This window comes from Penicillium samsonianum (genome assembly GCF_028829775.1).
Source record: "Penicillium samsonianum strain IBT 33392 chromosome Unknown utg000002l_segment0_segment0, whole genome shotgun sequence".
Taxonomy (NCBI): Eukaryota; Fungi; Ascomycota; class Eurotiomycetes; order Eurotiales; family Aspergillaceae; genus Penicillium; species Penicillium samsonianum.
Genome location: NW_026643260.1, coordinates 3,569,652 through 3,596,676, shown reverse-complemented (window position 1 = coordinate 3,596,676; position 27,025 = coordinate 3,569,652). Strand labels below are relative to the sequence as shown.

Here is a 27,025-nt window from a genome sequence, read left to right as displayed (position 1 = left end):
CCTTTTTCCTCTGTTTTAAATAGACTTCAATGTTCTTCTAGCCTACATTTCACTACATCTACAAGTTACACACGATGGCCACGATTACACCTGGTATCGATGAGGAAACCGCCCCCAAACGTGAAAATACCCGGCGCCGCAACCGTGCTATCCAGTCATGCCTCGAATGTCGCCGACGCAAAATGAAATGCGATAGGACAGTCGGTGAATCCCGGGAACCCCAACCATGGCAATGTCTAACGGGTTGCATAGGACCCTTGTGGGAACTGTCGCACATCGGAATTACAATGCATCTATATCAAATCTACCGTCACCGACGCTGAGTCCCGTCGAAAATTAACTGAGGTAAAGGAGGCTAAGGATGCAATTGACGGTGCTCTTCGGGCGGAATTTAACAATCAACCTTCCAACACAAAGAATGAATCGCGACGGAAACGTACCAGACAGCCCGAAGAAGATTCCAAGTACCATTCGGATACGTCTGACGACGGTGGGTATTTGGAGCCCACGCCCCTTGCGGTTAAAGACGCTGCGTACACCGATGGCGCAGATGATGAAACAGAAGATTTGGGTATTAGGATTGGTCGAATGCGGCTGGGAGAAAGGATTGGTGGCTTGTATCGTCCTAAAATAGCGGACGAGGTAGGTTTGAGATCTTACAGCCGTCTCACACGATTTACTAAAATTTTGATAGATTTTGAGCTCCCTTCAACACAGTTCGAGAGGATCATCTCCACTGGTATCATCGCCAGTGGCACCCGCCACGGCCTACGAGTCAATGCAGAACAAGTCCTTTGAGACTCCTTCGGTCAATCTAATATTCAATCAAATTCATCGGCATGAGCCCCTAATACAGCATATTCCTCCTCGCCACATCGCGGACCAGATTCTCAATCACTACTGGAGTACTGTTCACCCAGTGGCACGCATCCTTCACCGACCTTCTTTTGCACAGCGATATGAGACGTGGTGGGAGTTAATCGAAAACGGGCATCTAGTACCTCCATCTTTAGGAGCAATTGTGTCTTCCGTTATGTTCTCTGCTGTGATCGCCATGTCTGAAGCACGGGTGCTTGAATTATGTCACACTCCCCGAGAGGAGATGAAGCGAACGCTGCAGATTGACACAGAAACTGCCCTCAGTAAGGCTAATATCCTTCAATCGACCAAGATTGAAACCTTGCAGGCTTTTGTGGCGTATCTGGTATGTGTGCCTAATGGGATATATCACCAGGCCCTATCGGCTAGTCGTTTAGAAGTCACATACTAAACATATCATTGGTGTTTCAGCTTCCAATATGTGTCGACGAGATCTCTCGGTCACACTCCGTGTTGACAGGCATGGCAATCAGGTTAGCAGAGTGCATGGGACTCCATCGTGACCCGGCAGAGTATGGATTTTCACCAGCAGAGTGCCAGACTAGACGCCTCGTGTGGTATCAAATCTGCTACCTGGATCTCAAGACGAGTGAGGCCCAGGGACCCCGAACATTTATCCACGAGGATGGATATACCACACGGCTTCCACTGGATGTACCATCTTCCCGATCGACATCACTTGCTTATAACGACTTGATATTCTCTACGATTCGGTTTGAATGCCAAGAGATGCATCGCCGGTGCTTGACGTTACGCAATAGAGTCGATCGGAAAAAAACTAGCCTCGCCAAGGCAATTTCCAAAATCGAAGCCTTTCGGATCACAATGGACGCCAAATACGGTCCTTATCTCAACACATCCTCCCCGAGCCCAATGCAAAAAATGTCCAGTTTAGTGCTGAAGCTCTTCGTCAATCTTCTCTACCTAGTACTTTTGTACCGCTACATGAACAGTGTCACATACAGAATCCCTGACAGGTTACGCCAGATTGTACTTGTCAAGGGCACCGAGGCTCTGGAAGCTGCGGTGGAACTAGAATCAGCAGAAGATCTCCAACAATGGGCCTGGTATAGTTCTTCATACCAACAATACCACACGGCATTTCTTCTGCTGTTTGAGGTCTTCCAGTATCCCATGCGCAAGGAAGCAACCCGGATATGGCAGTGTCTGGATTTCATCTTTGCAGACACTCTCACAAACATACCGCCTATGAGTCCCGTTGAATCTTCACCAACAATACAGGAGATTCTCGCCCATCGAGATATGAAGGCGAGATACTTGCTGACGGTTATATCCGAAAAGATGCGCGCATATCAAAAAGCCAAGGGCTTGAAATTACCCCTGGAGTTCAACGACTCAATGATTGTTATTACACCTCAGAAGGAAGGCGACCACTCGGACCCCAAGATGCCACTTAATTACGCTCACGGGGAACCAGAAGCAGAGAGTCTTGCCCGTAATCCCCCCGCCGTTGCTGAAAACTTGTCATTCCCCCATTATCGAACAGACCCAGAGATTGAGTTGCCTTCTACTCTGCCGACAAACACTGGCACCAGCTCCACCACTGACATACCACAAGTTTTGGACAACGCAGCCAGTATTTGGGCTTCTTCTGAGGAGTTATCTCCGTGGATTCGATACGGTGAATACGGCCTCAATGGCGATGGAGGCACAGTGTCACATCCGGGTCATCAATGCAGTGATGCCGCGACTACGGCTGCAAACGACAGCTTGCCAGCTACGCAGTATGTAGAAATACAGAACCCCGAGGAAATAGACTCACAGATGCTAGAGATTGACTGGGTAAGTTTTGTCTCCTATTTAGATCTTACTCATACTCTGCCTGAAGGTACCCGGTAATTATGACTTGACTTTGCTAACGAGAGATTACCAGAACCTCTGGGATTCAATCTTCCCCCCGCAGGTCAATGATGGAAACTTGGACATTTCTGATGATTACTTCATGACTTCGCATGGTGCCATTGATCCGACATTTTACCTACCAGGGGCCTCGTCCTAGACCAAAATAGCAGCCTAATAAAATGCATTGATTTAGCAGAGATGGATATCTTCCCTTTGAATCCTTTTAGATATTCTGATTTGGCCTTGAGCAGATATCAAAATGCTTCAGAAATGACCAGCAGCTCAATATAAAGCCCCATTCTTCAAATAATACCCATGACAACAGAATGTCTGTTCTCCAATGCATTTAACTAAACCAACGAAAGTTCAAGTTCAAAGTTCTACCAGCACGCAATATCAACACAGACTCCCAAAATATGAACAACTAGCCATGTCTATCCAATTTCCGCTCCAATCTCTCCCGACGGCGATCACGAACTAAGCCACCATGCCCATGACGGCTACCCTTGACCAAGCTCTCGGCCAGGTTCGCAACAACAGCTCCAGCCAGCGCACCGCCCACTGCTCCTAACTTCCCATGGTCGGACTTTTTTCCAACATGATGACCGACAAAGGCGCCCTATATAACCAGTCAGTATTTTACTCCAGTGACAAATGTGAATTTGACATACGCCTGCGCCACCTAAAACCGTTGCACCGAGGCCTTTCTCGCCCTCAGGGCCCTCGGTGAAAAAATTTGCTTGGTTGTTATCGATCCATTGGGTCTGTTGGTTGACTAGCCCTTGCTCAGTGTTCGCTGTATTCCCCATCCACGGATTCTAAGATTATTAGCCCAGGCTGTCTCAACGAATGTCAACCTCTGCCGTCTCACCTGGGAAGTATGGCTTTCTGATATGTTCGCGAAATCGGATTGTTGTGTGTCTTTCATTGTATCCAATTGCTGGGGAGCATTATCGCCATAGTAATCCCGGTTGGCCATTTTTAAAAGGGCGATTGGTAATTGTTCGAAATTGTAGGGTTGAATTTGATGCCTTGTAGGACTTGATTTATGGAGATCAGCAGCCCCCGAACTAGAGGGACGTGACTTTTATATAATATGTGAAATATTTATGATCTAGGGTATCTACAGCTCAGATTGTCGTTAGTACGGCCGTAAAATAGTCATTTTATTAACACTATTCAGCACAAAGGGGTTGGACCGATCTCCGACCCCGGACCCTGGGCGTACGGCCGTAAGAGTAAGCCGAGGATTTCAGCACAGCCAACGCCATTTACGCGCGACTATGAAAAAAAAAAAAAAAAAAACTATGCTGAGCACAGAGCTATGCTTAGGTCTTACCAGTGATCTCGGTTTAGGCTTTCTATGGTGTGGTGTTTAGCCATATCGGTATACCATCGGCACCTTTGGCGGGTTTGATGCACTTAACCCTCAAACCACGCATTCGAGGCTTTTAGTCTAACCTGGAGCGGCTCCAACAAAAAGAAAATTTGTACACACCGATAAGTTGGATGATCCGCAGATCTTTGCATATACTTGCAATTGCAAGGCTTTACCATTATACTAAATGGGGCCTAGGCCTAGGTCGCAAGGTAAAGGTTGCAGGGTAAATAGGAAATTTAACTAGGTAGTGAAGATAGAACAATGTACTATGGTTACGTTGAGTGTTTTGAGATTTGACTAGTACATATTAAATAAAGGTCACCCTGCGACCCTGCGACCATGGCTTTCATGCGAGACTGGTCTATCGTGACCGAGAAATCTGGGCACCATCGATCTCTCAAAGAAAGATACATGTAAAAAAAAATATATGAACATCTATATCTATATATATCTTTCTTTGACACACACGAATATGGAGAGAGGGAAAAGAAGCTAGCTTTTCTTCGTGACTTCTCTAGGGAGTACATCCATATTCACTGTCCTCTATGCTATGCTAGAGTCATGGTCGAAATCCGCGCTGCAGCCAAATGCACGGAGGTGACTCCTCAATGTCCAGTTGAGGGCACCATCTACGGCTACGCGCCCGACCTTGTGTTCAGCATTGAATTTTGTTTAATATTCGGTGTTTGTTCTCTGATACAGCTCGGCCAGATGATCCGATGGCGCCTTTGGTCTTTTAGCATTGCCGTCCTTCTCGGTTCTTCAACTGAGGTGATTGGTAAGTCAAACAGCAACTCCATGAGAATGACTAGTTGACTATCCTGGAGAGAGTTGACAAAAGAAATAGGCTATTTTGGCCGGATATTGCTCAACCAAAACCCATATTCATCCGCCGGCTTTAAGACGCAGATTTGCACTTTGACACTGGCACCGGCTTTCTGGTCGGCAGCCATATACCTGACGCTGAAACATGGAGTGAACGTTCTGGGACAACAATACTCGACGCTGAGGGAGAAGTGGTATCCTTACATCTTTGTCACCTGCGATATCATTTCGTTGATTCTCCAAGGCGCTGGCGGTGGTCTTGCGGCAGCAGCTAAGACATCCCACGCCAGTGATATGGGGAGCAATGTCATGCTGGCTGGAATTGTTTGGCAAGTTGTCACCTTGACGGTATTTGGGGTGATGTCAGGCCATTTTCTTCTTTGTATACAGAACGCCCTGAAAGATGGATTGACGGTTGAGGCCCGAAAAGTTTGGAACAGTCGCAATTTCTGGGTATTTTTCTGGGGTATATTTATGGCATTTGTAACAACTTATGTCCGTTGCGTCTATCGGTAGGTTACATATGTATTGACTAACGTATTTTGATATGAAGTACTGATCTTGGGGTTTCCAGTATCGCGGAGATGGCCGGTGGGTGGAAAAACCCAATAATGCAGGACGAACTCGATTTTACTATCCTTGAATCAATGTAAGTTAAACTTTGACAAGACAAATGGTTATGTATTTGAATGAGCTGACATATGATGGGATCTAGAATGTGTGCTATCGCTGTGATAGCCCTATGTATCACCCCTCCCGGGTACTTCTTCCCCCAAATGCGCGGAGATTATGCCGGACTGGTGAAGGAAGCGAAGGGCTCTATTTTACTAGAGCCAGAGCGACGGCGCAAATACCAGGAAATTGTTTGATTCTGGTGAGGTTACGTGGACTGCCTTTTGCCCAGATGGGGTAACTCTCAGCCTGGGCAGTGGCAAGGTAATGAGTGAGTTACTTTTAGGACAAACACCTTCTGTGCAGATTTCGGATCTGGATATAGATTTAGTGGACGTCGTTTCTATTATGTCACTTTCACGTTTGAGTATTGAGGGAATAGATATAGGCCTTATTGGCCCAATCTATGCCAATATGTTCTATCTAGTATGATCACATATACAGTTTGAAAATACCATAATGCAACTATTGACCCTTAGCCAACGCGATGGCTTTCTTTGCAGCCTCCTCGAATCCATCAAATGCATGTAAAGGAAGGCCACTCTCCGCAATCTATGAATATTCAAGTTAGCAACTAGACACTAGTATCAGATAATCAGATCAATACTTACCATTTTCTGCCCCAGCTCCTCATTTGTACCTCGCAGTCGCACAACCACTGGAACCTTCATATTCAAATCTCGGAAAGCCAAGATAATGCCCTCGGCAATCATATCGCAGCGAGTCAGTCCGCCAAAAATATTGACAAAGACGGCTTTAACGCGCGTGTCAGAGCAAATCACGCGAAATGACGCCTTGACAGTTTCCGAAGTAGCCTTGCCGCCGGTATCAAGGAAGTTTGCGCAGCGGCCGCCGTGGATAGTGAGGGCGTCGACCGTGTTCATGGCAAGGCCGGCTCCATTTACTGAGTGAATTGTGAGCAAAGACCTATTCTGTTGAACGAGACATAGACTAGAATACATACCAAGTGTCCCAACGCTACCTTCGCCTTCCAACCTACTGTATGTCAGCAGAGATACAGATAAACCTGGGGAGTAATGGATGTGCTTCTACATACTTGACGTAAACAATTCCATCCTTTTCGGCTTCAACCTCCTCTGGGACCTCTTCGGATATATTCCGAAGTTTGTGGATATCTTCCTGTCGGCCCGAGCTGCGGAATGCAGCGTCGTCGAAGCCAAAACGCGCACCGTGGACCTCCAAAGAACCATCAGCGGAGATGCGAATGCGCGTCTCCAGCGTAAAGGCCTCCTTTTCCTTGTAAATTTCCCAAAGGGCTTGTACCAAGCCTGAAAGCTGGTTGTGAGCAGAGGCTGGGAGATCCAAATGCGAGGCAACAGCAGCGATGATGGAGATTTCGAACTTGGTCTGAGTGTAAGAAAATGGAAATTTCTGCGACTGAGCTGGGTTAAAGTCGGAAGTGGGCGAGGCAATGATGCATGGCGATAAAGCTGTTCGGTCGACTGTAATAGAAACAGAAATAGAACTATCAGAGCTAGAAGCCGACTCATTGACAGGAACAGACTTCTGCTTGAGGATATCGAATGCCTGGAACTGCTTGATGTACAGATTACGCTTGTGTTCAGCCGTCGGTCTCGAGAGTGGTGTAACTCGTCTCATAGTATGGAAACCACGTTTTTGTGAGTTAGTCCCGGACATAGGCTATGGGTATGTCAGTTTATCTCGATTCGGAAAAAAAAAAAAAAGCACACTCACACTCATACCCGGACGGTTAGACTGGTTCGCGAACAAAGTCTTCATCCCTTCGCCAAACTTCTCGGGATGGTTAACCATGACCGCGCCAGCACGTTCAAGCGCTTGATACTTAGTCTCTGCATCTGGTTCCCCAGGCGCAGCCCAGGCACCGGCATGTCCCATAATCCGGCCAGAGGGTGCTTCCAACCCTCCAACAAGGGCCATAATAGGCCTATCCAAGATCAGCCCTACATTCGAAAAACCCAGAGACCAAAAAATAAAAGACACAATAACTTACTTAGGATCCAAAGCCCTCCGTCGATAATCCTTAATCCACTCAGCGGCATCCATCTCCGCCGTACCCCCAATCTCACCAACGAGGATAATACCCCGAGTATCAGGATCATTCTCAAAGAGATTAAGGGCATCGACAAAGTTCGTGCCAGCCAGCACGTCACCGCCCATACTAATACAAAGACTCTGACCAAGTCCAGCCCGAGTCGTCGACGCGACAGTCTCATAGCTCAGTGTCCCAGACTTAGCCACGATGCCGACATTTCCCGGCGCGAAGCAAGGCAATGGCTGGAAGCCGATGCGGCATTTGCCGATGGCGGATATAATGCCTGGGCAGTTTGCACCTACCAGACGGGTCTTGGATTGCGTTTGAAGCATGGAGTGGATCTGTAATACTGTTAGAAACCACATTTCAACCCTTTCTAGCACGATTAAGGATTAATCGTGAGTAAGTCATACCCGAAGGATGTCGTGGATCGGTACATGCTCCGCCACAGCTACGACGAGCGGAATTTCCGCTTCAATGGCCTCTTCGATGGCTTTGGCGGTCTGGTTTCCCGGAACATAAATCGCGGATGCATCAGGCTTTGCCCGTTCTTGGGCCTTGTGCTCGTTAGCCAACTAGTCACATTACATCCTCCCCAACGAGAGAACAATCGGTTCAATCCTCATACCGCTTTAACAGATGGAAAGACTGGTAGACCTAGATGTTCGCCTTCAACACCAGGCTTGACACCTCCCACGATCTTGGTGCCCCATTCAAGAGACTCCTTGACATTGGCAGTCGCCTGTCTTCCTGTGACGGAGATTAGTATTCCATGGAATTCCATTGCGGGACACATCTCAAATAAAACAAACAGGAATACTTACCTGTGAATCCCTGGAATAATACTCTGGTATGAGCGCCAATCTTGAGGTTTGGTAAAGTGTCCGCATAACTGGCGATGCGGGGGGTAGTTGTGAAGCGCCTTGTTAGGGGGGCCCGTAACTGGGGCGCCCGTAACTGGGGCGCCCGTTTTGGCAGGACGTGCATAGTCATGACTTTCAGGGTAGAATACACATGCAAATTGGCGCGGTGCTTCTATAGACTGATGAAAGAGTTATGTACAATGGCAATTTCAAAATCAGATATATCAAGAAGGCTAATAAGCCAAGTCGGCTAATCCGGTGTCGGAGCTTTCCCCACATTTGCCGAGGATGTCTTTTATAGAAATCAAGCATTTGGATCGGAATGAGTCCGATATAGTAAATATAAATTCATACTTCGTTTTCTAGTTCAACTAACTAGAACCGACTCCCCTCGACTCCAAACCCTGCAATCAATACTCATTAAGATGAAGCTTCTTCCCCACAAACCTCCGCCTAACAGGCTTCTCACCACGTTGTTCCCGCTCCGCATTGAGACCCTTAAGCGCATGAAGCAGCATACCAGCATCAAAGAATCCATCTAGTAAGATAAAAGTTAGCAAAAGAGCCGCAACGCAACCAAAGGCGCCGAGAGTAAAAAACTTACATCCTCCCATCCCATCATCCTCCATAAAGCTACTATCAGCAGCCGAAGTAGGCGAATCAGCACCCTGCGCACCCCCACCTCTTACAAGCCTTCCACGCCGATTCGACTCCGACTGCAAGCTCTCTGCAAGCGCCTCAGTCTCTCTCGCCCGACTCGTGCGCGGACTCGTCGCCTTGCCATTCGTCGCGCGCAACAACTTTCGAATTTCAAATAAATACGACTCAAGCGTGTCCATAAGACGTGATGTCTGTCTGTGCTTAGAGCTCGCGCAGATCGAGATCGAGTCGTCTTTGATAATGTACCCGATACCGAAGCCGTCGGCGGATGTGGGGCCGAAGCCGAAGTGTCGCAGACACGGGTTTCCGCAGTTCGAGGTTGACAGAACTGTGTTGTTGATCTTGTCCCAGCCGGCGTCGGCGAAGATCGCGGGTGTCGGCGTGGAGGTTGTACGGTAGGCGCGTGTGCTGCTTCCCGGTGAGGAGAGGCCGTCGTCTGAAGGGGAGGGGGAGGAGAGTTTCAGTGATTCGGGACCCTGGCTGAGGGTTTGGGATTGCGTTTCGCCGGGGCTGGAGTACCCGCCTGTTGAGCTGGTGTCTGGGAAGAGGCCTTCGTCGAAGGAGCGCTGCCAGAGGCAGTAGAGGGCGTAGAGGTGGCGGTCTGGGCCTTGGCCCTTTGAGCATTCTTTGGTGGCGGCGGTGTGTTTTTGGCATGCGACGCGGAGGGCATCGACCTTTTGTTCGGCGGCGTTCTCGCCCCAGAATGCTGTGACGAAGTCTATGCATTCGGGTGTTACGGTGCGCACGGCTTCTGTGCGTCCGTGTAGGAACATCTTTGTCATGGCTGGTTCGTAGGTGTTCTCGACTCGGCCGTAGAGGCCGTAGTAGGCGGCCTGGAAGGCCATCTGGATGAATGCATCCGGGGAGAAGCCCATTGAGGTTATGAAGTTCTTTCCAAAGCCTTCGAAGTCAAGGACTTGGAATTCGTGCTGGCAGAGCAGGTCGGAGAGGTGGGATTCGGCGAAGCGGAGCGCGATGCTAAGCTCGGCTGTCATGTCCCATTCTAGTTTGCGCGGTGTCGTGCTGACGTTTCCGAAACTTTGCGGGTCGCGCTTAGCTGGGTCGGGGCTGCTGGTTGCCCATAGGCTTGGGGATTGGCCGTTGATGGTCTTTGCGAAGCGGAGGATGGTGTCGGTGTACACATCGCTGGCAAAGCGTAGCACCGTGTGGCCATCCACACCAGTATGCTCGAAGTTGATACCGGCACTACCGTTCTCGCAGACGATGATTTGCAGCTTGTCGTACCACCGGTTGGTGCAGGTTCCAACCTGGACACCCTTGACGACTTCGCTTGTGCCACAAAGCATGTTAGCACAAAGCTCGGCCGTGGTGGATGGCTCTGTGCCGTCCAGACATAGGACAAAAAGCGCGGTATCGACAATGTTCAAACACTCCGCGTTGTTGGATCTGGAATCCTTGGTCATAATATCGCGTAGCCCCGACCAAACTTTCCGATTCTCGGTGCTGAGTACACCCAAAGCACCCTTGGCAGCCTCATGAAGCGGAGTTTGAGCCGCATCCTCAATGATTACCTTCAGGTTAAGCGAGATATCCTTCTCAGTCATGATCAAATCGCTATTGTCATCCAAGACGTCAAACCAGTAGAACTGCCCCCGACACATAACAACCATGTGTTTAGCCGAGGGATCCTGGCTAATTACGCAGCCATTATCGGTAGGCAGACGCGCCGTTCCAAAAAGCCGCGAGTACTGATACATGCAAAGAGGCGTTCCTCGCACGGTGTCAGGAGGCAACTCCTCCCGTCGCACAGCTCGAACAAATGCCAATGCTGAGACCGCCAGTGACGCAGCTCGAGTCACCTGGTGGTTTCTGGCGGGAGTTGGGTCGTCCTCCAAAAGAAAGAATGGATTGAGGTTCAAAACAACAGCTGTGAATGTTAGATGAGCGCAAAAAAAGGGGCCAAACAGGAAATCCAACTTACGATTATCGAAATTCAAGTAAGAATCATACCCTAGCAATTATCAGCTGACGTCTCATCCCGTTCATGATTCTGAATAGACTTACAAAATTGCTCAATATAGCTCGTCTTCGAACCAGCATAAGTTGTAAGTCGTTCTTGCAGAAGAGGACCATCATTCTTTAAAAAGTCCCGAACAGCAGCCTTGGTCTCTTCATGATCGCGCGGGCTCTGCAAGCCCTGCAGCGTATCTAAGTACCTGCGACAAGTATCCTCCAGATCGGGAATAGGAAGCTTAGGCAGCGAATCCTGGTTTGCAAAAGTCAAGCCCTGGCTCTTAGGGTTGAGGAGCTCAGCAACCTCAGATGAGGGGTGTTCAGTAGAGACATTTGGTCTCATGACTGTGTGGCCTTGGGGGTCAGACCCAGACCTTTTGCTTGCGTCGGCGTCCATAGAATCGCCGAGTGGTTTGGGGGCTGTGAAGAATCGGACTGCCATTGAGGAGTAAGACATGATGTTAGATGTGTACCTCTCGAGACAAGATAGGATCAGGCGTAGCGACTAGCGAGGACAGTGGGAATTGACAGGAGGCGTAGAGCAGTGCGATAAAAGTAGTGGCAGTCTTGGAGGCAGTATGATGGCATTGAGACTATGTCATGTGAAGATGCAGAAAAATGGGCAAGGGACAAGGGGATAAAAGAAAATGTATGGGAATGTATGAAAGTCACAAGATGAAGGTCACGTAGAGATAAGAGAGAAATTCGGGTGGCAGAAGACAGGAAGAGGGCGTGATAATTTTATATAGGCGTGGGGATAATAAAGTGATCTTGACGGCTGTGGATCCGGCTCGGGCCTAAGGGGAAAAGGGAAAGGACCATAGATTGACCGAGAAACTTACAGAGCACTGTACAATAGTGCAAATGGTATGCAACCCTGAAATGCGGGTTGGCGTGACCGGGTGATACTGTGGAATAACGGAATGATAGCGCCGGAGAAACGGATGAGTTTCGCTGTGCCGTTTGCGTCAGATGTCAAATGCTTGCCAAGAAAAGAAACCCTGTGGACAAGTAGTTCATGGTTTTTACAGAGTCTCTTTAAGTATCATGGAAGATTCTGAGAGTTTGCAATATATAGACATTCACACCTTTACCCGTTTTCATAGGCGATGGGGATGAAATGGCTTTGTCTCGGGAGGATGCCCCTCACCCCGTGGGGGGAATTAAAAGGGAAATGATAGGGTGAGCGGGATATGGGATAGACCAGGCTAAGAACTTACTTCCAAGGTTAATGCCAATCACCAAACCCTGCACGTTGCTGCAGATATCTTGGCTCGGGATAAAGATGTACAAAGAAAGCTTGAAACCCGTTGAGGTTGAGAGATTAAAGTCGACTAGTTCTTTAATAAAGATAGAATAAGAATTCTCGGGAGGGAGGAAGTAGTTTACTTTGTACCCGACACAGAAGTTTGTCTCGGAATCTGAAGTATATCGGCATGGGCTCTCACTTCATGTCCCAATGACGTTTCGGGCGAAGGGACCGGTCATGCGGGGGGAGCTTCGGGTCACGTGAACACAGCGTCATAAAGCCAAACAGACAACATATAACCGTACAACTACAACTACTACAATAAAAAAATTCTACGATTTCGTGGGGTGAGGATGTTGAGATACATGTGACTTCATGATACGCTGGGGTTGTACACAGTACATCGCTCGCAAAAGAAAAAAAATGACGCCAGAGATTTTGTTATCAACAGGATGAGCCGCAACACAGGAGTGGCGGAAGACAAGGAGTCAAAAGAATATTCACAATGGAACAATAATATCTGCATTGCCATGGGTCCTCCAAAATAGAAGGACGAAGCACGCTTGCATACATACAGTATGGGTCACCGATCGAGGCAGGACATGCAAATGACCAAGAAGGTAAAAGACAAGAAGATAAATCCATATGGCGCAAGGCGAATGGGGGAGACATGTTTAGAAGAACAGGATCAATGGGTTTAGATCACTCCACAGAAGATGAACATCAGATGTGGCATTCTCAAATCAACAGCTCCATATATCCCGAGACGTTTATGCGCTCTTGGGCTTCAAGACGTTGTCGGCATACTCGCCGGCGTAGTTACCGGGGGTGCCATAGTTGCAAACAGTGAAGGGGGCGGGGCCACCAGCATTCTGCAAGTTAGAGCAGCTAACAGTGGCGCAACCAACTTGAGTGGTGCCCTTCCAGACGATCTGGGTGAAGTGGCCCCAGTTTTCGAAGTTGGACATATCAGGGCTGGCCTGACCGTACAGGTTGGCGAAGTACGGGGCCTCCTGGGTGTACATCATCTCGCTGATGACCTTCTCACCGACCTGTGCCGCATCGTAACCGTATGCGATGTTCTGACCGTAGGATCCGCTGGCGGACACAATGGAGCTAGTAATGTTAGTATGATTGTGTCTCAAGCAAAACGAAGGAATACTTACGTGTCGTGTCCGTACACGCAACGCGAGGCGAGAGTTTGGGCAGCTCCCGCGAGGTCCTCGGACCAGGTCAAATCGCTGGAAGAGTGGTCGCTACGGTGAAGGTTGTGGTAGTGCAGGATGGACTCTTGGTAGGAGTTGGCAGCGCTAGGGGCGGCAGTGGCAGCGGCGGTGGTCGAGGTTGCCGAAGAGGTAGCGACGGCGGGAGCCTCAGAGGTAGCAGAGGAGGTCACGGCCTGGATTTCGGCTGCGGTGGCCGAAGAAGAAGTGGAAGACGAGGTCGCGCTGCTGGCTACAACAGGCTCAACCTCGGCGGCAGCAGTAGTAGGAGCCGCAGCAGGGGCGGTCTCGACCGCAGCGTTCTTCTTGGAAATGTCGACAGTAGGAAGCGCAGCGTTGACGGGCTTGGTGTGTTCCTGCTTGACCACAACAGCGGTGCTGGGGGCGTTGGTGGGCCACTGGGTGACAGTCTCGGTGACGGTGGTGGTAGTCCACTCAGTCACATAAACCTCCTTCTCAATAACCCTGGCACAAGTGCCGACCGCCAAGGCGGCAAAGATGACAGCAGAACGCATTTTGGGATTGAAGACAAAGAAACTTCTCCAGGAAGTTTGTGAAGAGAAGTCGGGATTGGGTCAAGCAGATCGACTGCGTTGACAAAGGAGTGTGGACGTTAGGGGGTAAATGAATGGCAGGCCTAGAAACACCTTCTTTCTTCAAGGAGTGAAAGAAAGATAAGATGTAGGCTGAAAGAGTGGATGGAGAGGAAGGGAGAGAAGGAGAGAAGAAGGGAGGTGGTAAATAATGTAGAAAGGGGAGATGAGGAGGTGGGGGCCGTGCGAACAAGGATATTAATTTTAAATGAAGTAATGAACTTGAGGAGATTGAAGATGTACTTATTTTATAAATTATTATATCGTTTGAACAACTTCAATGGCTATCTCCCGTACTTATTCTCTTTTCTTTTGGGGATTTTCCAACCTCTTGAGATTTGAACATACCTTCATGTGGCACATTCTGTAGTACATTCCAAGTCCTAGATACCAATTTCGCACAGATATGAGGCTGGTGATTTGGACGGGAATCAAATATTCTCCGAGATTTTATCAGTAATTTCATTTAAAGTATTAAGGATATGGACATATTAAAAAGTAAAATGAAGATATGATGTGTGATGTGTCCCCTGGATGTATTGCCTGGACCACCTCTATAAGCCCACATTATGGAGTACGCAGTACACCCTGCTAATCAGAAGAGACAAAGGAAAGAAGCTAATTAAAAGTACCGCGGGTTTCAACTCAGAAAATCTCAATGACAGTATGGAGTACTCAGCCGTGAAAAATAAGAGCAATCGAGATCTTTGTATGATCGAAGCCAGGGGACCGCCAACGTTGGAAGGCCAAGGGGCTAGGAATAGTTTCAAAGTGTCCACCCGTAGCTTTAACGACCAATCACAAGGGCTCAGAGACAAACAGACGTCCCCACTTGCCCACCCGTTTATCCCGCTAAGAAACTTGGCTTGGAGGCCGATTCGGTAGTCTGCACGGGGCGGATCTGACATAGATTAAAGCAATCAACCTCGTTTCAGCCACTCATTTAAGACGGGATTCAAAATATTCTCCGGGTTACCCCGAATTAAAATGAGAATCCCCTGTTTTTGGGGCTTCAATTGAGTTTTAAGTAGCCCGCGTTCAATATTCCAGGGTTGTCTATGGATCTGCGACAGTGGAAGATCAGAATCAATATCATGACTGGAACAACCAATCAGAGCGAGACGCTCGTTGGGCTTACCTCGCATCCACGGGTCATTGTGGCACAGGGCGCTTATACATTGTAGCAAGGGGAAAATCCAAAACATCATATTTTCTGTACGATCACCTCTGCAATTGTACGGAGTAGAGTACGGAATACTCCGTCGGTAGATTCTAGTGTTCAACATGCACATCCACATTTCCGGCATTTGAGCCCAGGGTCCACAGTCTAGAGGGGCGGGCGGCAGGAGATCCGCTCTGAAATAACGTACAACGTAAAGCGTGCAATACCCAACCAACGGTCCAAGAACGCCACACAAAACACTCCTGAGGTTAATATGAAAAAATGTACCAAAAGAAATTCGTGGCACTCCCCTAGAGATCAATATTTTGGCATCGCCCAGCCTCACAAACCATCAAATAGTTCTTGGCCGGCTCGGCAGCCTTTAAATCTTGAAAGAGCGTATTTCGGGATTTGAGCCAGAAGGACTGATTCCCCACAAAGTCTTTCAGATGTGAGGGGCGAATGTCGACAATCGAAGTGACCACGATAGACGAGGACACAGTCACGCCGGCCTTGGCCCGGACCCGTTGCTGGATTAGGTCGAGTGCCGACACAGGCTCATCATTCCGACTGAGAGTGTCGCCACGTGGATTAGGGATCGAGGAGATATCGGCGGTGGAGAACACACCCGTCACCGTGCGAGTGCCAATCTGGAGGCCCACGATCACGTCCAGCATTCCTACGAACAGGAAGGGGTGCTGAATGATCTCCACCGCGAAGGTGTTGCACGTCTGCCGGGCCAAAGTCCGATAACTCTCATCCTCGACTAGAGCGGATAGGCGCAGCAGATTACGCGCAATGACTCCGTTTACCGAAGGTGTTGCTGACTCGGTGCCAGTCTTCAGACGAAGGAGCGGTCCAGGCATGCCAGGGGTGGTGACGGAAGGTGTGCTGTAGTATCCGGTAGCTGTAGAGCCACTCTGAGCCAAGAAGTATTCATTGAGGTACTCTAGAATCACCAAGTTAGTCATTAGATCCCGTTCAAGGCAAAGGGTATATTCTCACTTTGCAATCGCTCGGCAAATTGAAGATAGCTGTCGTCGTAAGTAGCGTCATACATGTCGAGCAGCCCGCTAGCCAAGTATGCGTAGTCGTCAGCGAAACCTGGGGTGTCTCCACGGTTTCCATCGCGGTAAATGCGCCATAGCTGTCCGGTGGCTTTGTCGAAGAGATTGTCCTTAATGAAGCTGATTGCCCGAGCTGCCGCTTCGCGACAATGCAAAGCCTTGGAGCTCTCGATCTCCTCAAACAGAACACTACACTTGGCAAGCGCACCGATCGCCAATCCATTCCAGGCCACAATAATTTTGTCATCCAGGTCTGGCCGAACGCGTGTTCGTTCGCGGTAATCGTGCAACTTCTGCTTTGACGACCTGATGATCTTAACCACTTCTTCCTCGCTAAGACCGAAGTCTTTAGCGAGTGTGCTCGGCGTGGCACGGATGGACAACACGTTCTGGTTCATGAACTCATCATGCGGGTCGTACTCGGGTGGAACATTGCCATCAGGGAGAACACCCCAGTGTTTGGCGCAAACTGGAGCATCCCGAGGGCCGAGGACTGAAGTGAGTTCCTTCAACGACCAGACATAAAACGCACCCTCCCGCTTTTCGGTGTCATTGGGATGAGGGTAACTGTCGGCATCTTCCGAGGAAAAGAACCCTCCGGTGGGCGACTGTATCGGGAAGCTCGTCAAGTAAGCAGACAGATCATAGACAGCGCCTAAAAGTTCAGGGTCATGAGTGAGCCGGAAAGCGTCCACGTAGACATCCAACAGCTGTGCCTGGTCATAAAGCATCTTCTCGAAATGGGGGAGACCCCAGTCCGTCGTCACGCTATACCGTGCGAATCCGTGGCCGATGTGATCCCGAATGCCACCACGAGCCATATTCACTAGTGTCGTGACGGCCATCGCAGTTGCTTGTTCACACTCATCATGCCCTACAACATCCGTGACCTGGGTCGGGTAGGCACCGAGCCGGAGAAGGAAGCTGAGGTTAGACGGTGTAGGAAATTTGGGTGCGCGGCCAAACCCGCCATTGACCGAGTCGTATCGAGATGCGAAATGCTGATAGGCTTCTTCTAGAAGCTCAATATCCATTTCCTCCTCCTTATCATTATCTCGATCACCTTGCTGCGAGTGCGTCCCTTCCTCGGCAAACTCTCTCAATTGTTTGGTGATTTCTTTAGCGCTGTCGAGACAACGTTGCTGTTGTGTCTGCCAGACATCTCTCAGTTTTTCCAAGATCTCCACAAACCCGATTGCCTCGGGGCCCGTAAATGTGGTTGAATTGGGGCCTTGCCAGTAAGTGCCACCAAACACAGGCTCGAGGTCAGGAGTCAAAAACACATTCAAGGGCCAGCCACCAGAACCCGTTGTGGCCTGGACATAATTCATGTAGATGTCGTCGATGTCTGGTCGCTCTTCGCGATCAACCTTGATGGGGACGAAGGACTCATTCAGAATCGACGCCACCTCTGATGACATGAACGATTCTTTTTCCATGACATGGCACCCTAGACAAGATTAGAATACCAGTAACCCCAGTGAAGTAGTTGTAACCTACAATGACATGCGGAGTAACCGATACTGAGAAAGATCAAACGATTGTGCTTCTTGGCAAGCTCCATAGCTTCTGCATCCCAGACTTGCCATGCTACCGGGTTGTTCATATGTGCTCGGACCTGTTGTTCCGTGAGCGTGGTGCAATTTCTCCCAAGGGAACACATCTCTCACATAAGGGGATTTGCTTTGGTGCAAGCGATTGACCATTTTTGGCCCTGTGTCAGGTACGTCATGACGCGGATGTGACTGGTTGATCGAGGCCGCCATGGTGATTGATTTTCCAATACTTTTGCTGGTCGGAGGCTAGATGTCCGTCAGTCCGAGGCCCAAAGAGGGGTTACTAGCGGGTTCCGGCAGTACAGTACCTAGGTACCCAAGCTTAGAAGCTACCCCACGTGTGACCTAGGGATATAAATGGCTTGTGGCACAAATAATATATCTTAACTGGAGAGACAAATAGGCCGGTTTGGAGCGGGTTGGGAGCGTGTCTTGAAGGATAAAGTCGTGTGCGGGCCGCCATTTAGGCGGGGGAATCGAGGCGAAAGTCGAGGTCGCGGGAGATCGGCCCTGTGCGTCATGGCTGCATCAGGGAGGTCACGTGAGCCATACTATACGGTTGTAGTTGCACTCTATATTGTAACTACACAACTCTGTGTATGTATAGTCTACATTGTTTGGTATTCGGTGCACTGTACATGTCTGCTAAGTATAAACATGCTCAAAACATAATTGGGTATCACATCATCTAATCGTCTCCCATTAGCTCTGCCAACTCTGCCTCTTCCTCAGCCGTTAGCATTGATTCGGCTGGCTTTTCCTCCCCCTTCTCCTCTTCTGCGGGCTTCTTTGCAAGTTCCACTGCCTGCTGAAGCTCATCGGGTCGAAGGGACCATTGGCGAATGGTCGCATCAATTCCTACGCTGACAACGGTTGACCCTACAAGCACAAGACCAGTGACCTCTTCGAAGTGGCCAGAGAAAGTATGATGCAGTGCTCCGGTCTATTTTGATCAGCATATATGCCATAGAAAGACTGAAAAAGAAAGAGACCCTTACCGATCGGTTCCACACTCTGACTTCCTCGTCCCGACAGGCAGTCACAACCCAGCCTCCCGTTTCATAGACGACAACATCACGGACAAAGTCAGGATGCTCTAGGGTCAGGTTGGCCTTCCATCCATCCTGTCGAACCAAGCACTTGGCAGTCTTATCAGCCGAAGCAGTCCAGAGATCACCGTCATTGTCGAAAAAGAGCTTGTAGACACTGGTTTCATGTGGAAGGAGAGGGTCAGTAGTACTACCCCCGCCAAAGATACTGAATTGACGAATCTCCCGGTCACTTCCTGCACTAAATACGATGGGTTGGGTGCTCTCTGATTCCGGGTCAAGGGCAAGGTCCTGGATGCCGCGAGTGTGGCCCTTGAAGGTCTCCAACCGCTCACCACTTGTGATATTGAACACTAGGACTTGTGCATCGGCACCACCGGAGATGAGCAAGTCATCTCCAAGCAGTCTTGCGCTGGTGACTGATCGAACAAAGTCATTATGGCCTTCGTACTTCTGACGTTGCTGGCCCGTGGCTGTGTCCCAGCTCCAGATAGCTTTGTCCCAGCACCCGGCAAACAGGAGCTTGCCATCGGGACTCAGACAAAGACTAGTCACGGGGGCCATAGGACCTGTAAACGACCTAGCTGTTTCTCCTGTCTGTAGAAATGTAAGAATTTCGGGAATTTGAGATGGTTTGAGATTACGGGTGCACTTACGGCAAGGATGATCCTTCTCACAGTGCCATTGCTTTGCGCAACATAAATCGAGCCAGTATTCCAAGGGTCTGGATGAGCTGCTAGGATCTTGCCTTGCACTCGAATAGGGTTTCCATTGGTGTTCTGGGACTTGGCATCTTTCCGCTCCTGTTCATCCAAAGATGCACTGTGAGGGACATCAATTAACACTTTTTGATTCAAAGATCAAAGAATTGCTTTGACTCACGATGTCTGAAAGAAATGATCTCGGTTCGAAGATGTCGTCATCGTGTCTCAAGTCTCTAAAAAATCAAGTCAAACGTACAAGCAGCTCTCATTTTTCCCCATCAACTTCCCCCCCCGCCAACTCCAAAATTGCTATCCGAGCTTGCGTCGTCCACCGTAGCCCGTATCCTCCACAAAACCACAGAATTTGCGTTTCCTCTCCCTTCCCTTCTCTTCCCAACCTCCTATCTCGTCTCTTTAAACCTCTGCGTTTTCCTATTCTTTCCCTCCGTATCCCCTCATTTGTTTACCCCGCGCGATATCGCGCACAGCTGCCATGGAAATGAACCATCTCATAGGGTCAGTCTGAACCGTTTCGGAGCCAAGGTGGCCGGGAGTTAACATATGGCAGTCAGCGTTTCAACCTGATCTCGAAAAGTGACATTCGGTGAGTTTATCAAACTCTCAATTGCCATGTCCACAATTAATTGTCTTTTAGCTATGTCGGTACTCTTCACGAAATCAACCCCGAAGCTTCCACGATAGCTCTTGAGAATGTCATGTCATTCGGCTCAGAAGGGCGCCGTGGCAACCCCGCCGAGGAAGTCCCACCCTCAACCAGCGTCTACGAGTACATCGTCTTCCGAGGAAGTGATGTGAAGGACATCAGCATTGCTGGGGAGGACCAAAAGGATCCCGCACCGCAAGAAGCACCTCGGGTACCAGATGACCCTGCCATTCTCGGGGTAAGTCACCACAGCTCTTTCCTCGATCTACCACGTCATCCCGCACAACAAACCACCCCCCATTTTCTCAGCGAATTGATCAAGTGACGAAAAATTCTCGGATGTAAACTCACAGACCTGTTCTGAATGCGCAAAACCGTGTAGAGATTTCCGTTGCCTTCCTTCTGATGATCAATTCTCCATCTTGGACTTGTTTTCTGTGTCATTGTGTATACAGTGTGCTGACTAGCGCAAATAGGGCGCTCAACGACCAGTTCCTCCCCAGGGGCCTGACTCGGGACCTGCTCCACAGAATCTTCCTCCCCAGGGCCCTCCACAGGGACCTCCCCAGCTGCCCCAGGGAGCTGGCCCAACCCCTCCCGGCTACCCCCCGCAGCACCAATTCCAGCAAGGTTTCTACCCTCCCTACGGACAACGATTTGGACCTCCTCCTCCATTCCCTCCCGGTCCCGGTTTCCCGCCATATGGTGCTCCGCCCGGATGGTACCCCCCTCCAGGCCATGGATTCCCCCCCGGCCCTGGTCAATTCCAACCACCGATGCCCATTGGCCCTGGTCAACAGCCTGGACCTCAGCAGTCAGGACCTCAGCAGCCTGGCCCTCAGCGCCAGGGACCTCCCGGTGCCGCTCCCGCGCCTAAGCCCACCTCTGAACTCCCGGTCGGGGACAAGCTTCCCAGCAAGTCTAAGAGCGGTAACGCAACCCCGGCCGCTCAGCACGCTCCCACTCCTCCAATCGAGTCCAAGCCTACTGTGGCTGAAGCTTTGCAAGGTCCTGTCAGTTCTGCTCCTCTGAATGCTGTCTCTCAGAAGAATGGCCGAGTCATGCCAGCTATCCCGATCGCTGCCCCAAAGCCTGCTCCTCCCATTGGCCACATTGCTACTGCCCCTCGGGGAAATAACCAGTCTACCACCGATGCGACTGCGGCCGCCACTGCTGCCGTTGCTGCCGCCATGGCCAAGTTGCCGCAGCCTGTGGCTCAAAAGCAACCCGGACAGCCTGAAGGTGCCGTGGACGCGCTTACGCAGCAGATGAACCACATGCGCCCTTACGACAACACCCGTGCTCCCCGAGGCGGTCACCACCACCCTCGTGGTGGACGCGGCGGTGCTCGTCCTCAGCAGCAGCCCAAGAAAATCGAAGTCCCTCAATCGGATTACGATTTCCAGACCGCAAACGCCAAGTTCAACAAGCAGGATTTGGTGAAGGAGGCCATTGCCACTGGAGTTCCTGTGGCTGAAGCTGAGGCGCATGCAGCCGAGGAGGCCGAATCCATGGAATCCATGTCAAACAGCGGCGCCGCCTCTTCGAACCATGGCTACAACCGCGGTTCTTCCTTCTTCGACAATATCTCGAGTGAGTCTCGCGATCGTGAGGAAAACACCGCTCGTATGGGTGGTCGTGAATGGCGCGGCGAGGAGGAGAAACGCAATATGGAAACCTTCGGACAGGGTAGCGTTGATGGCTACCGGCCCAACTACCGCGGTCGTGGCCGTGGCCGCGGCTATGGTCGTGGTCGAGGTGGTTATAGTCGTGGCTACGGCCGTGGCCGCGGCGGCCGGGTCCCCTCGGAGTCCACTGGTGTCCCATCCCAGGGTTGATCGAGATCTTTTTTTTGATTACATGTCCTTCTAGCGATGATTGCTATCTTGTTTTCATATTTGGGGTGGCAAGACCTATGACCGAAACGAATAATCACACTTGAATCTTTTTCTAGTCTCTTCGGCGCAATGGCAAACTGGGGCCGGGGGCATACTGGGTTGGCCATACGATACTTCCTGCGACAGCAATTACGGGTGTTTTTTTTTCTCTTTCGTTTATTGTTATCTTTTTTTTTCATCTTCCACGCATACCCTTTCTGCAGCGTCTTTTGAAATTCCTGGATCCGGTGGATTCTTCCTTCTCGTGTTTTCAAGTTTTCACTGCGCAGAAAGTGGCCGATGCACCATGATCTCTCGTGCTCGCCGGCATAGAGCAGATATCGTTATTTGTGTGTAAACCATCTGGGGAGCAAATTTCCCTCAACGACCTAAATGAAAAAGGCAAAAAACGAGGCCGAATGGTCTTCGAATCTGTTTCTTCCATTGTAGATGTAAACACTATGTGCAGCATTGTAATTCGCAACATCCAAGCTTTTTAGCGCTCCTTATCGAGGCCTAATACCCCAAAAAGCAGCTCAATATATACTACTCCGCATGGAGTATAGTTCATCAATAGTTCCAGGCGTCATTGGGTCCCAACTGTTGCTTCTTTGTGAGCTCTACTCCCCGAATTTGATACATCATATATCATGCTTTTACCACCTGGGCATGAGCTGACCGCTTATTAGAAATTGTAATTGTAACAAAGAAAGAGGAAGCCACACTAGATAGTTCGATTAACTACTCCGTATGCGGAGATTTATACATCCCCGCTGAGATAGCTCCGATCTCGATACGCCATTCAAAGAACAGTTGGAAACCATCCGACATGCTCTGCCCAAGGTCCCTTGCTTCCCCTATAAATTCGCCCCGCCATGTGTGTAACACGTAGCTTTTAATCAAGTCACTGTCCAGTCACTGTGCTACTAAAACTGTTAAAAACTGGGGTTTAAACTCTTCTTCCCTCGTTGTATACCACTGCTCCATACTTCGCCATGGCGTCCCACAGTATCTCCAGACTCTCTGCCATATCAAGTCATATTGGAAATAACTCTATGTTATCTTCCACTCAAGTTGCCAACCAATTACCCTGGGATCCTAATAACACCAAGTTCCCTTCGCGGAAGGATCTTCCAAAGCTTCCTAGCGCACCCGACGGTGCCGCTTGGGTCTGGGGCAAAGATGATGAGGTATGATGCTGCCATTTACTCTCCGTATGTTCCGTTTTCACGTAGCTAATCCGTCTGATGTTTAGGTAGGCAGATTAAACCTCTTGACTCCACAGCGGGTCAAGGCATCTGCTGCTGAGATTCTTACTGGCGAGATGGTGCGACTGGAGTAAGTTGAGTGGACTATAAGATTAGTCTAAATCAAAATATCTGCTTACAAGTATCAACATCAAGCCTTCCTCTCACAGTGCCTGAGACACCGGCTTTTGACCGCGAAGTGTTCCAGCATAACATCAAAACGCTTATTGATGGCATTGCTTATGATGATACTTACACTATGAACACCCAGAGTGGAACGCAGTGGGATGGATTCAGGCATGTAAGTGATTATTCTCACTAAAAGAAACCCCGGTCTAATACGTCCTAGTTCGGCCACATTGACAGCAAGTGTTTCTACAACGGGGTATGCTCCAAACTTCCATTTTCCGTCTCCAAAAGCTAATATATCAACGCCTAGGCTAAAGGCAGCGACTTTGTAGGCGACACCGCAAACCACCGCTGCAGCATCCACCACTGGGCAATGCACGGAATCGCCGGCCGAGGAATCCTCCTAGACTACCACCACTACGCCAAAACTCATAACAAGCCCTACGACCCCTACACAACACACAGCATCACCCTATCAGAGTTACAAGCATGCGCAACCTCTCAAGGTCTAGATCTACGCCCACAGTCCGAAGGCGGCGACATCCGCATCGGAGACATTCTACTCGTGCGCTCGGGCTTCGTGGAGCGATACTACGAGCTCAGTCCTGAGCAGCGGTATGCAGCTGCGACACAGTCCCACGAGGACATGTGCTTCGCCGGACTCTCGCGCGAGCCGGCTATCCAGGACTGGCTGCATGATTGCTATTTTGCGGCTGTGGCGGGTGACTCACCGACGTTTGAGTCGTGGCCTGTTCCTGAACAGGACTATTTGCATCAGAGCTTGCTTGCGCTGTGGGGGTGTCCTATTGGTGAGATGTGGGATTTGGAAATCCTCGCTGAGAAGTGTCGGTCGAGGGGGAAGTGGTCTTTCTTTATGACTAGTGCTCCAGCCAATATGCCTGGTATGTATTTTTCTATTTGTGTGTTGGGTGTATGGACTATGCTAATGGGTTGGTAGGTGGAGTTGGTTCCCACGCGAATGCCACTGCTATACTTTAAACGGGATTTGCGTTATATCGAGCGTATTATTTTAAGTGCTTCAAGTGGCTGTCAATGCAACGCAGTCTTACTATCAAGCTGTTGAAGAAACTGGCTCTTCTATGCTTTGGGTCTAAATATATATCTGACGCTGCGCCCCCTTTTATTATCTATGGAAATCATGGACATTTTAGGGGCACCATCGTTAGAGATAGAAATTAGACGAGCTTACAGGCCTTTTTTCGTACTCTTTTAAGTTTCCTTTTAAGTTCACCAATATAATCCTTAGGTTCGGCTAAACTTCGGGCCAAGAACCAACTCCGCATTTCTCCACGTTTTGGCCGTTCCCGGTATTTTGCATGCTGATATTGAACTTTTTTTGCTTTGGACTACGCAAACCCGGGCCGGATTGCCGTTTATTGTTGGCTTTAAATTGCGCACTTCCATCTTCCGGTCTTACCCAAGATACCGGATTCTCTATCTCATCATGAGCACCCAAACGCAAACAGAGACAATCGTGCTACAGACAAGAGCTTCCACCGAAGTGACTCCAACCGAGAATGACGCATTCCCAGACTCAAGACCCCTAGAACCAAAATGGAAGTATGCCAAAATCCTCAGTGCAGGACTATCCTTTTTCGTCGCGGGTGTCAACGACGGAAGTCTAGGATCGATCATTCCGTACGTGCTACGCACCTACGGCATCGGCACAAACATGGTAGCCGTCCTGTAAGACCAGACACCGTACCAAGAATATTCAATCTTGATATGCACTATAACACTAACACCACCAGATACGGCACAACCTTCTTCGGCTGGCTAATCGCCGCCCTAACCAACGGCAAAATAACCCAATACCTAGACCTAGGCCCAATCCTCAGTCTAGGCGCCGCCATCCAAGTCCTAGCACAAGTACTGCGCGTCTGGGAACCCCCATTCGCATTGTACGCAGTGACATTCTTCCTCGCCAGCCTGGGCCAAGCCTACAACGACACACACGCGAACACCTTCGTCTCGGCGCTGAACGGCGCGCACCGCTGGCTCGGCTTTATCCATGCTATGTACATGGCCGGGTGTCTGGTTGGTCCGTTCGTAGCGACGGGCGTGGCCTCGGCGAATGTCGATTCGAAGTGGTATCTGTTTTATCTTTTCCCGCTTGGCGTGGGTGTGGTGAATCTTGCCTTTGTGGCTGTTTCTTTCCGGGATCGGATGGCAACGCCGACTATTTTGAGGGGGGAGAGGGCGGGTAGGTCTGTTTCGAATTCTGCGCTCAAGGAGATTAAGGATACGCTTTCTACTCCTGGGGTTTGGTTGCTGAGCTTGTTTTTCTTTTTCTTTCTTGGGGCTACTATCACCGCTGGAGGTTTGTTTTTCCTTATTTCTCTACATGTTCTATGAAACTAATTATAGCAGGCTGGATGGTCGAGTACCTCGTCAACGTCCGCAACGGCGACGTCAAAGAAATGGGTTATGTCCCAGCGGGCTTCTACGGCGGCGCCTTTCTAGGACGTCTTATTCTCGCCGAGCCTACGCATAGATTCGGCGAGCGCCGGATGATCTTCCTTTACGCTTTGCTGTGTGTGGGTTTGCAGTTGGTGTTCTGGCTGTGAGTTTGGCACTATCTCCATGATCCCATCTATATACCGACCCCGATATCTTGCGTTGTCTTTGCTAATACTTATGCTGTACTAGCGTCCCAAATATCATCACCGAGGCAGTAGCAGTCAGCCTATTGGGATTCTTCTCTGGTCCTTTCTTCGCAACAGTAAGTGTCACCACTCTATTTTCCTGATCCCAACTCTAACTCCTGGCGCAGGGTATATCGGTTGGCTCAAAGATCTTCTCGCCAGCGATCCGCTCTTCGGCAATCGGTAAGCCAATCCCACAGTCTTGGAATCCGCGGGGCAGTACATTTTAATATTCTAACCCTGATCCATATAGCATTTGTCTTCGTGCTGGGTCAAATTGGCGGATCCGTCTTTCCAGCTTTGACGGGCATCATCGCGGGAAAGGTTGGTGTGCAGGTCCTGCAGCCTATGCTTGTTGGTTTGCTCTGTGCCGCTGCTGCGAGCTGGTTAATCTTGCCTAAGGATACTGCCTTACATCAGGATTGAGGGGCTTTGTAAAATCGAGCTTCATAGTATACGACGGTGCTGCTATTAGTCTACAGAGTTAAGAAGCATGTGCGTGAAAAGCATGTATAAAGAATACATCTTTCTTTAGGGGCTTCGAGAAGATAGACGTACAAGGTTTTGTAACGCAGAAACGATTCCAGCTTCATGAGATTAAACAACCCAAGGCACCAGGGTATAAAAATTCATTACTTCGTTACATCACGACAACCAACAGCGCGAGAAATCAAAACGACCAACCAA

General features: G+C 49.7%; 11 protein-coding genes across 11 annotated transcripts; 5 read left to right on the top strand and 6 right to left on the bottom strand.

Annotated features, from left to right (window-relative positions):
- Positions 1–74: 74 nt before the first annotated feature.
- On the top strand, positions 75–2,910 carry N7471_003248 (uncharacterized protein; the record flags this gene model as incomplete). The annotated part of the gene is made up of 5 exons (XM_057275968.1): positions 75–200; positions 253–642; positions 695–1,204; positions 1,291–2,682; positions 2,774–2,910. The coding sequence occupies 5 exons, from the start codon at positions 75–77 to the stop codon at positions 2,897–2,899; spliced, it is 2,544 nt and encodes an 847-aa protein (XP_057140606.1). The 3' UTR covers positions 2,900–2,910.
- A 256-nt stretch (positions 2,911–3,166) lies between these two features.
- On the bottom strand, positions 3,167–3,721 carry N7471_003247 (uncharacterized protein; the record flags this gene model as incomplete). The annotated part of the gene is made up of 3 exons (XM_057275967.1): positions 3,167–3,361; positions 3,414–3,560; positions 3,614–3,721. The coding sequence occupies 3 exons, from the start codon at positions 3,719–3,721 to the stop codon at positions 3,167–3,169; spliced, it is 450 nt and encodes a 149-aa protein (XP_057140605.1).
- Positions 3,722–4,684: 963 nt separating this feature from the next.
- N7471_003246 (RTA1 domain-containing protein) lies at positions 4,685–5,817 on the top strand (the record flags this gene model as incomplete). The annotated part of the gene is made up of 4 exons (XM_057275966.1): positions 4,685–4,901; positions 4,971–5,460; positions 5,523–5,597; positions 5,664–5,817. 4 exons carry the CDS (start codon positions 4,685–4,687, stop codon positions 5,815–5,817), a joined length of 936 nt encoding a protein of 311 aa, XP_057140604.1.
- Positions 5,818–6,085: 268 nt separating this feature from the next.
- N7471_003245 (putative succinyl-CoA synthetase subunit alpha) lies at positions 6,086–8,642 on the bottom strand (the record flags this gene model as incomplete). Its single annotated transcript, XM_057275965.1, has 9 exons — positions 6,086–6,172; positions 6,232–6,524; positions 6,585–6,616; positions 6,678–7,282; positions 7,337–7,547; positions 7,614–7,996; positions 8,069–8,212; positions 8,284–8,405; positions 8,480–8,642. 9 exons carry the CDS (start codon positions 8,640–8,642, stop codon positions 6,086–6,088), a joined length of 2,040 nt encoding a protein of 679 aa, XP_057140603.1.
- A 286-nt stretch (positions 8,643–8,928) lies between these two features.
- N7471_003244 (choline/carnitine O-acyltransferase) lies at positions 8,929–11,609 on the bottom strand (the record flags this gene model as incomplete). Its single annotated transcript, XM_057275964.1, has 4 exons — positions 8,929–9,056; positions 9,123–11,066; positions 11,121–11,150; positions 11,204–11,609. The coding sequence occupies 4 exons, from the start codon at positions 11,607–11,609 to the stop codon at positions 8,929–8,931; spliced, it is 2,508 nt and encodes an 835-aa protein (XP_057140602.1).
- Positions 11,610–12,755: 1,146 nt separating this feature from the next.
- N7471_003243 (CAP domain-containing protein) lies at positions 12,756–14,366 on the bottom strand. The gene is made up of 2 exons (XM_057275963.1): positions 13,568–14,366; positions 12,756–13,517 (listed from the first exon to the last, which is right to left on the bottom strand). Exons 1-2 carry the CDS (start codon positions 14,137–14,139, stop codon positions 13,172–13,174), a joined length of 918 nt encoding a protein of 305 aa, XP_057140601.1. The 5' UTR covers positions 14,140–14,366; the 3' UTR covers positions 12,756–13,171.
- Positions 14,367–15,690: 1,324 nt separating this feature from the next.
- N7471_003242 (thioredoxin domain-containing protein) lies at positions 15,691–18,212 on the bottom strand (the record flags this gene model as incomplete). Its single annotated transcript, XM_057275962.1, has 4 exons — positions 15,691–16,328; positions 16,385–17,896; positions 17,947–18,064; positions 18,117–18,212. The coding sequence occupies 4 exons, from the start codon at positions 18,210–18,212 to the stop codon at positions 15,691–15,693; spliced, it is 2,364 nt and encodes a 787-aa protein (XP_057140600.1).
- A 478-nt stretch (positions 18,213–18,690) lies between these two features.
- N7471_003241 (WD40 repeat domain-containing protein) lies at positions 18,691–19,974 on the bottom strand (the record flags this gene model as incomplete). The annotated part of the gene is made up of 4 exons (XM_057275961.1): positions 18,691–18,945; positions 19,001–19,648; positions 19,708–19,873; positions 19,934–19,974. 4 exons carry the CDS (start codon positions 19,972–19,974, stop codon positions 18,691–18,693), a joined length of 1,110 nt encoding a protein of 369 aa, XP_057140599.1.
- A 186-nt stretch (positions 19,975–20,160) lies between these two features.
- On the top strand, positions 20,161–22,257 carry N7471_003240 (uncharacterized protein; the record flags this gene model as incomplete). The annotated part of the gene is made up of 4 exons (XM_057275960.1): positions 20,161–20,271; positions 20,324–20,359; positions 20,411–20,657; positions 20,896–22,257. The coding sequence occupies exons 1-4, from the start codon at positions 20,249–20,251 to the stop codon at positions 22,255–22,257; spliced, it is 1,668 nt and encodes a 555-aa protein (XP_057140598.1). The 5' UTR covers positions 20,161–20,248.
- A 1,034-nt stretch (positions 22,258–23,291) lies between these two features.
- N7471_003239 (uncharacterized protein) lies at positions 23,292–24,671 on the top strand (the record flags this gene model as incomplete). The annotated part of the gene is made up of 6 exons (XM_057275959.1): positions 23,292–23,486; positions 23,552–23,634; positions 23,700–23,844; positions 23,893–23,928; positions 23,983–24,574; positions 24,631–24,671. 6 exons carry the CDS (start codon positions 23,292–23,294, stop codon positions 24,669–24,671), a joined length of 1,092 nt encoding a protein of 363 aa, XP_057140597.1.
- Positions 24,672–25,137: 466 nt separating this feature from the next.
- Positions 25,138–26,764, top strand: N7471_003238 (putative MFS transporter; the record flags this gene model as incomplete). Its single annotated transcript, XM_057275958.1, has 6 exons — positions 25,138–25,379; positions 25,445–26,013; positions 26,064–26,256; positions 26,343–26,415; positions 26,467–26,521; positions 26,592–26,764. 6 exons carry the CDS (start codon positions 25,138–25,140, stop codon positions 26,762–26,764), a joined length of 1,305 nt encoding a protein of 434 aa, XP_057140596.1.
- Between the last annotated feature and the right edge of the window lie 261 nt (positions 26,765–27,025).

Bases quoted from the DNA above. Each gene is read 5' to 3' on its own strand.
- N7471_003243 (XM_057275963.1), bottom strand. From the start codon at position 14,139: ATGCGTTCTGCTGTCATCTTTGCCGCCTTGGCGGTCGGCACTTGTGCC. The intron at 13,518-13,567 runs GTAAGTATTCCT...TAACATTACTAG, and splicing joins TGCGTGTACGGACACGACAC to CTCCATTGTGTCCGCCAGCG.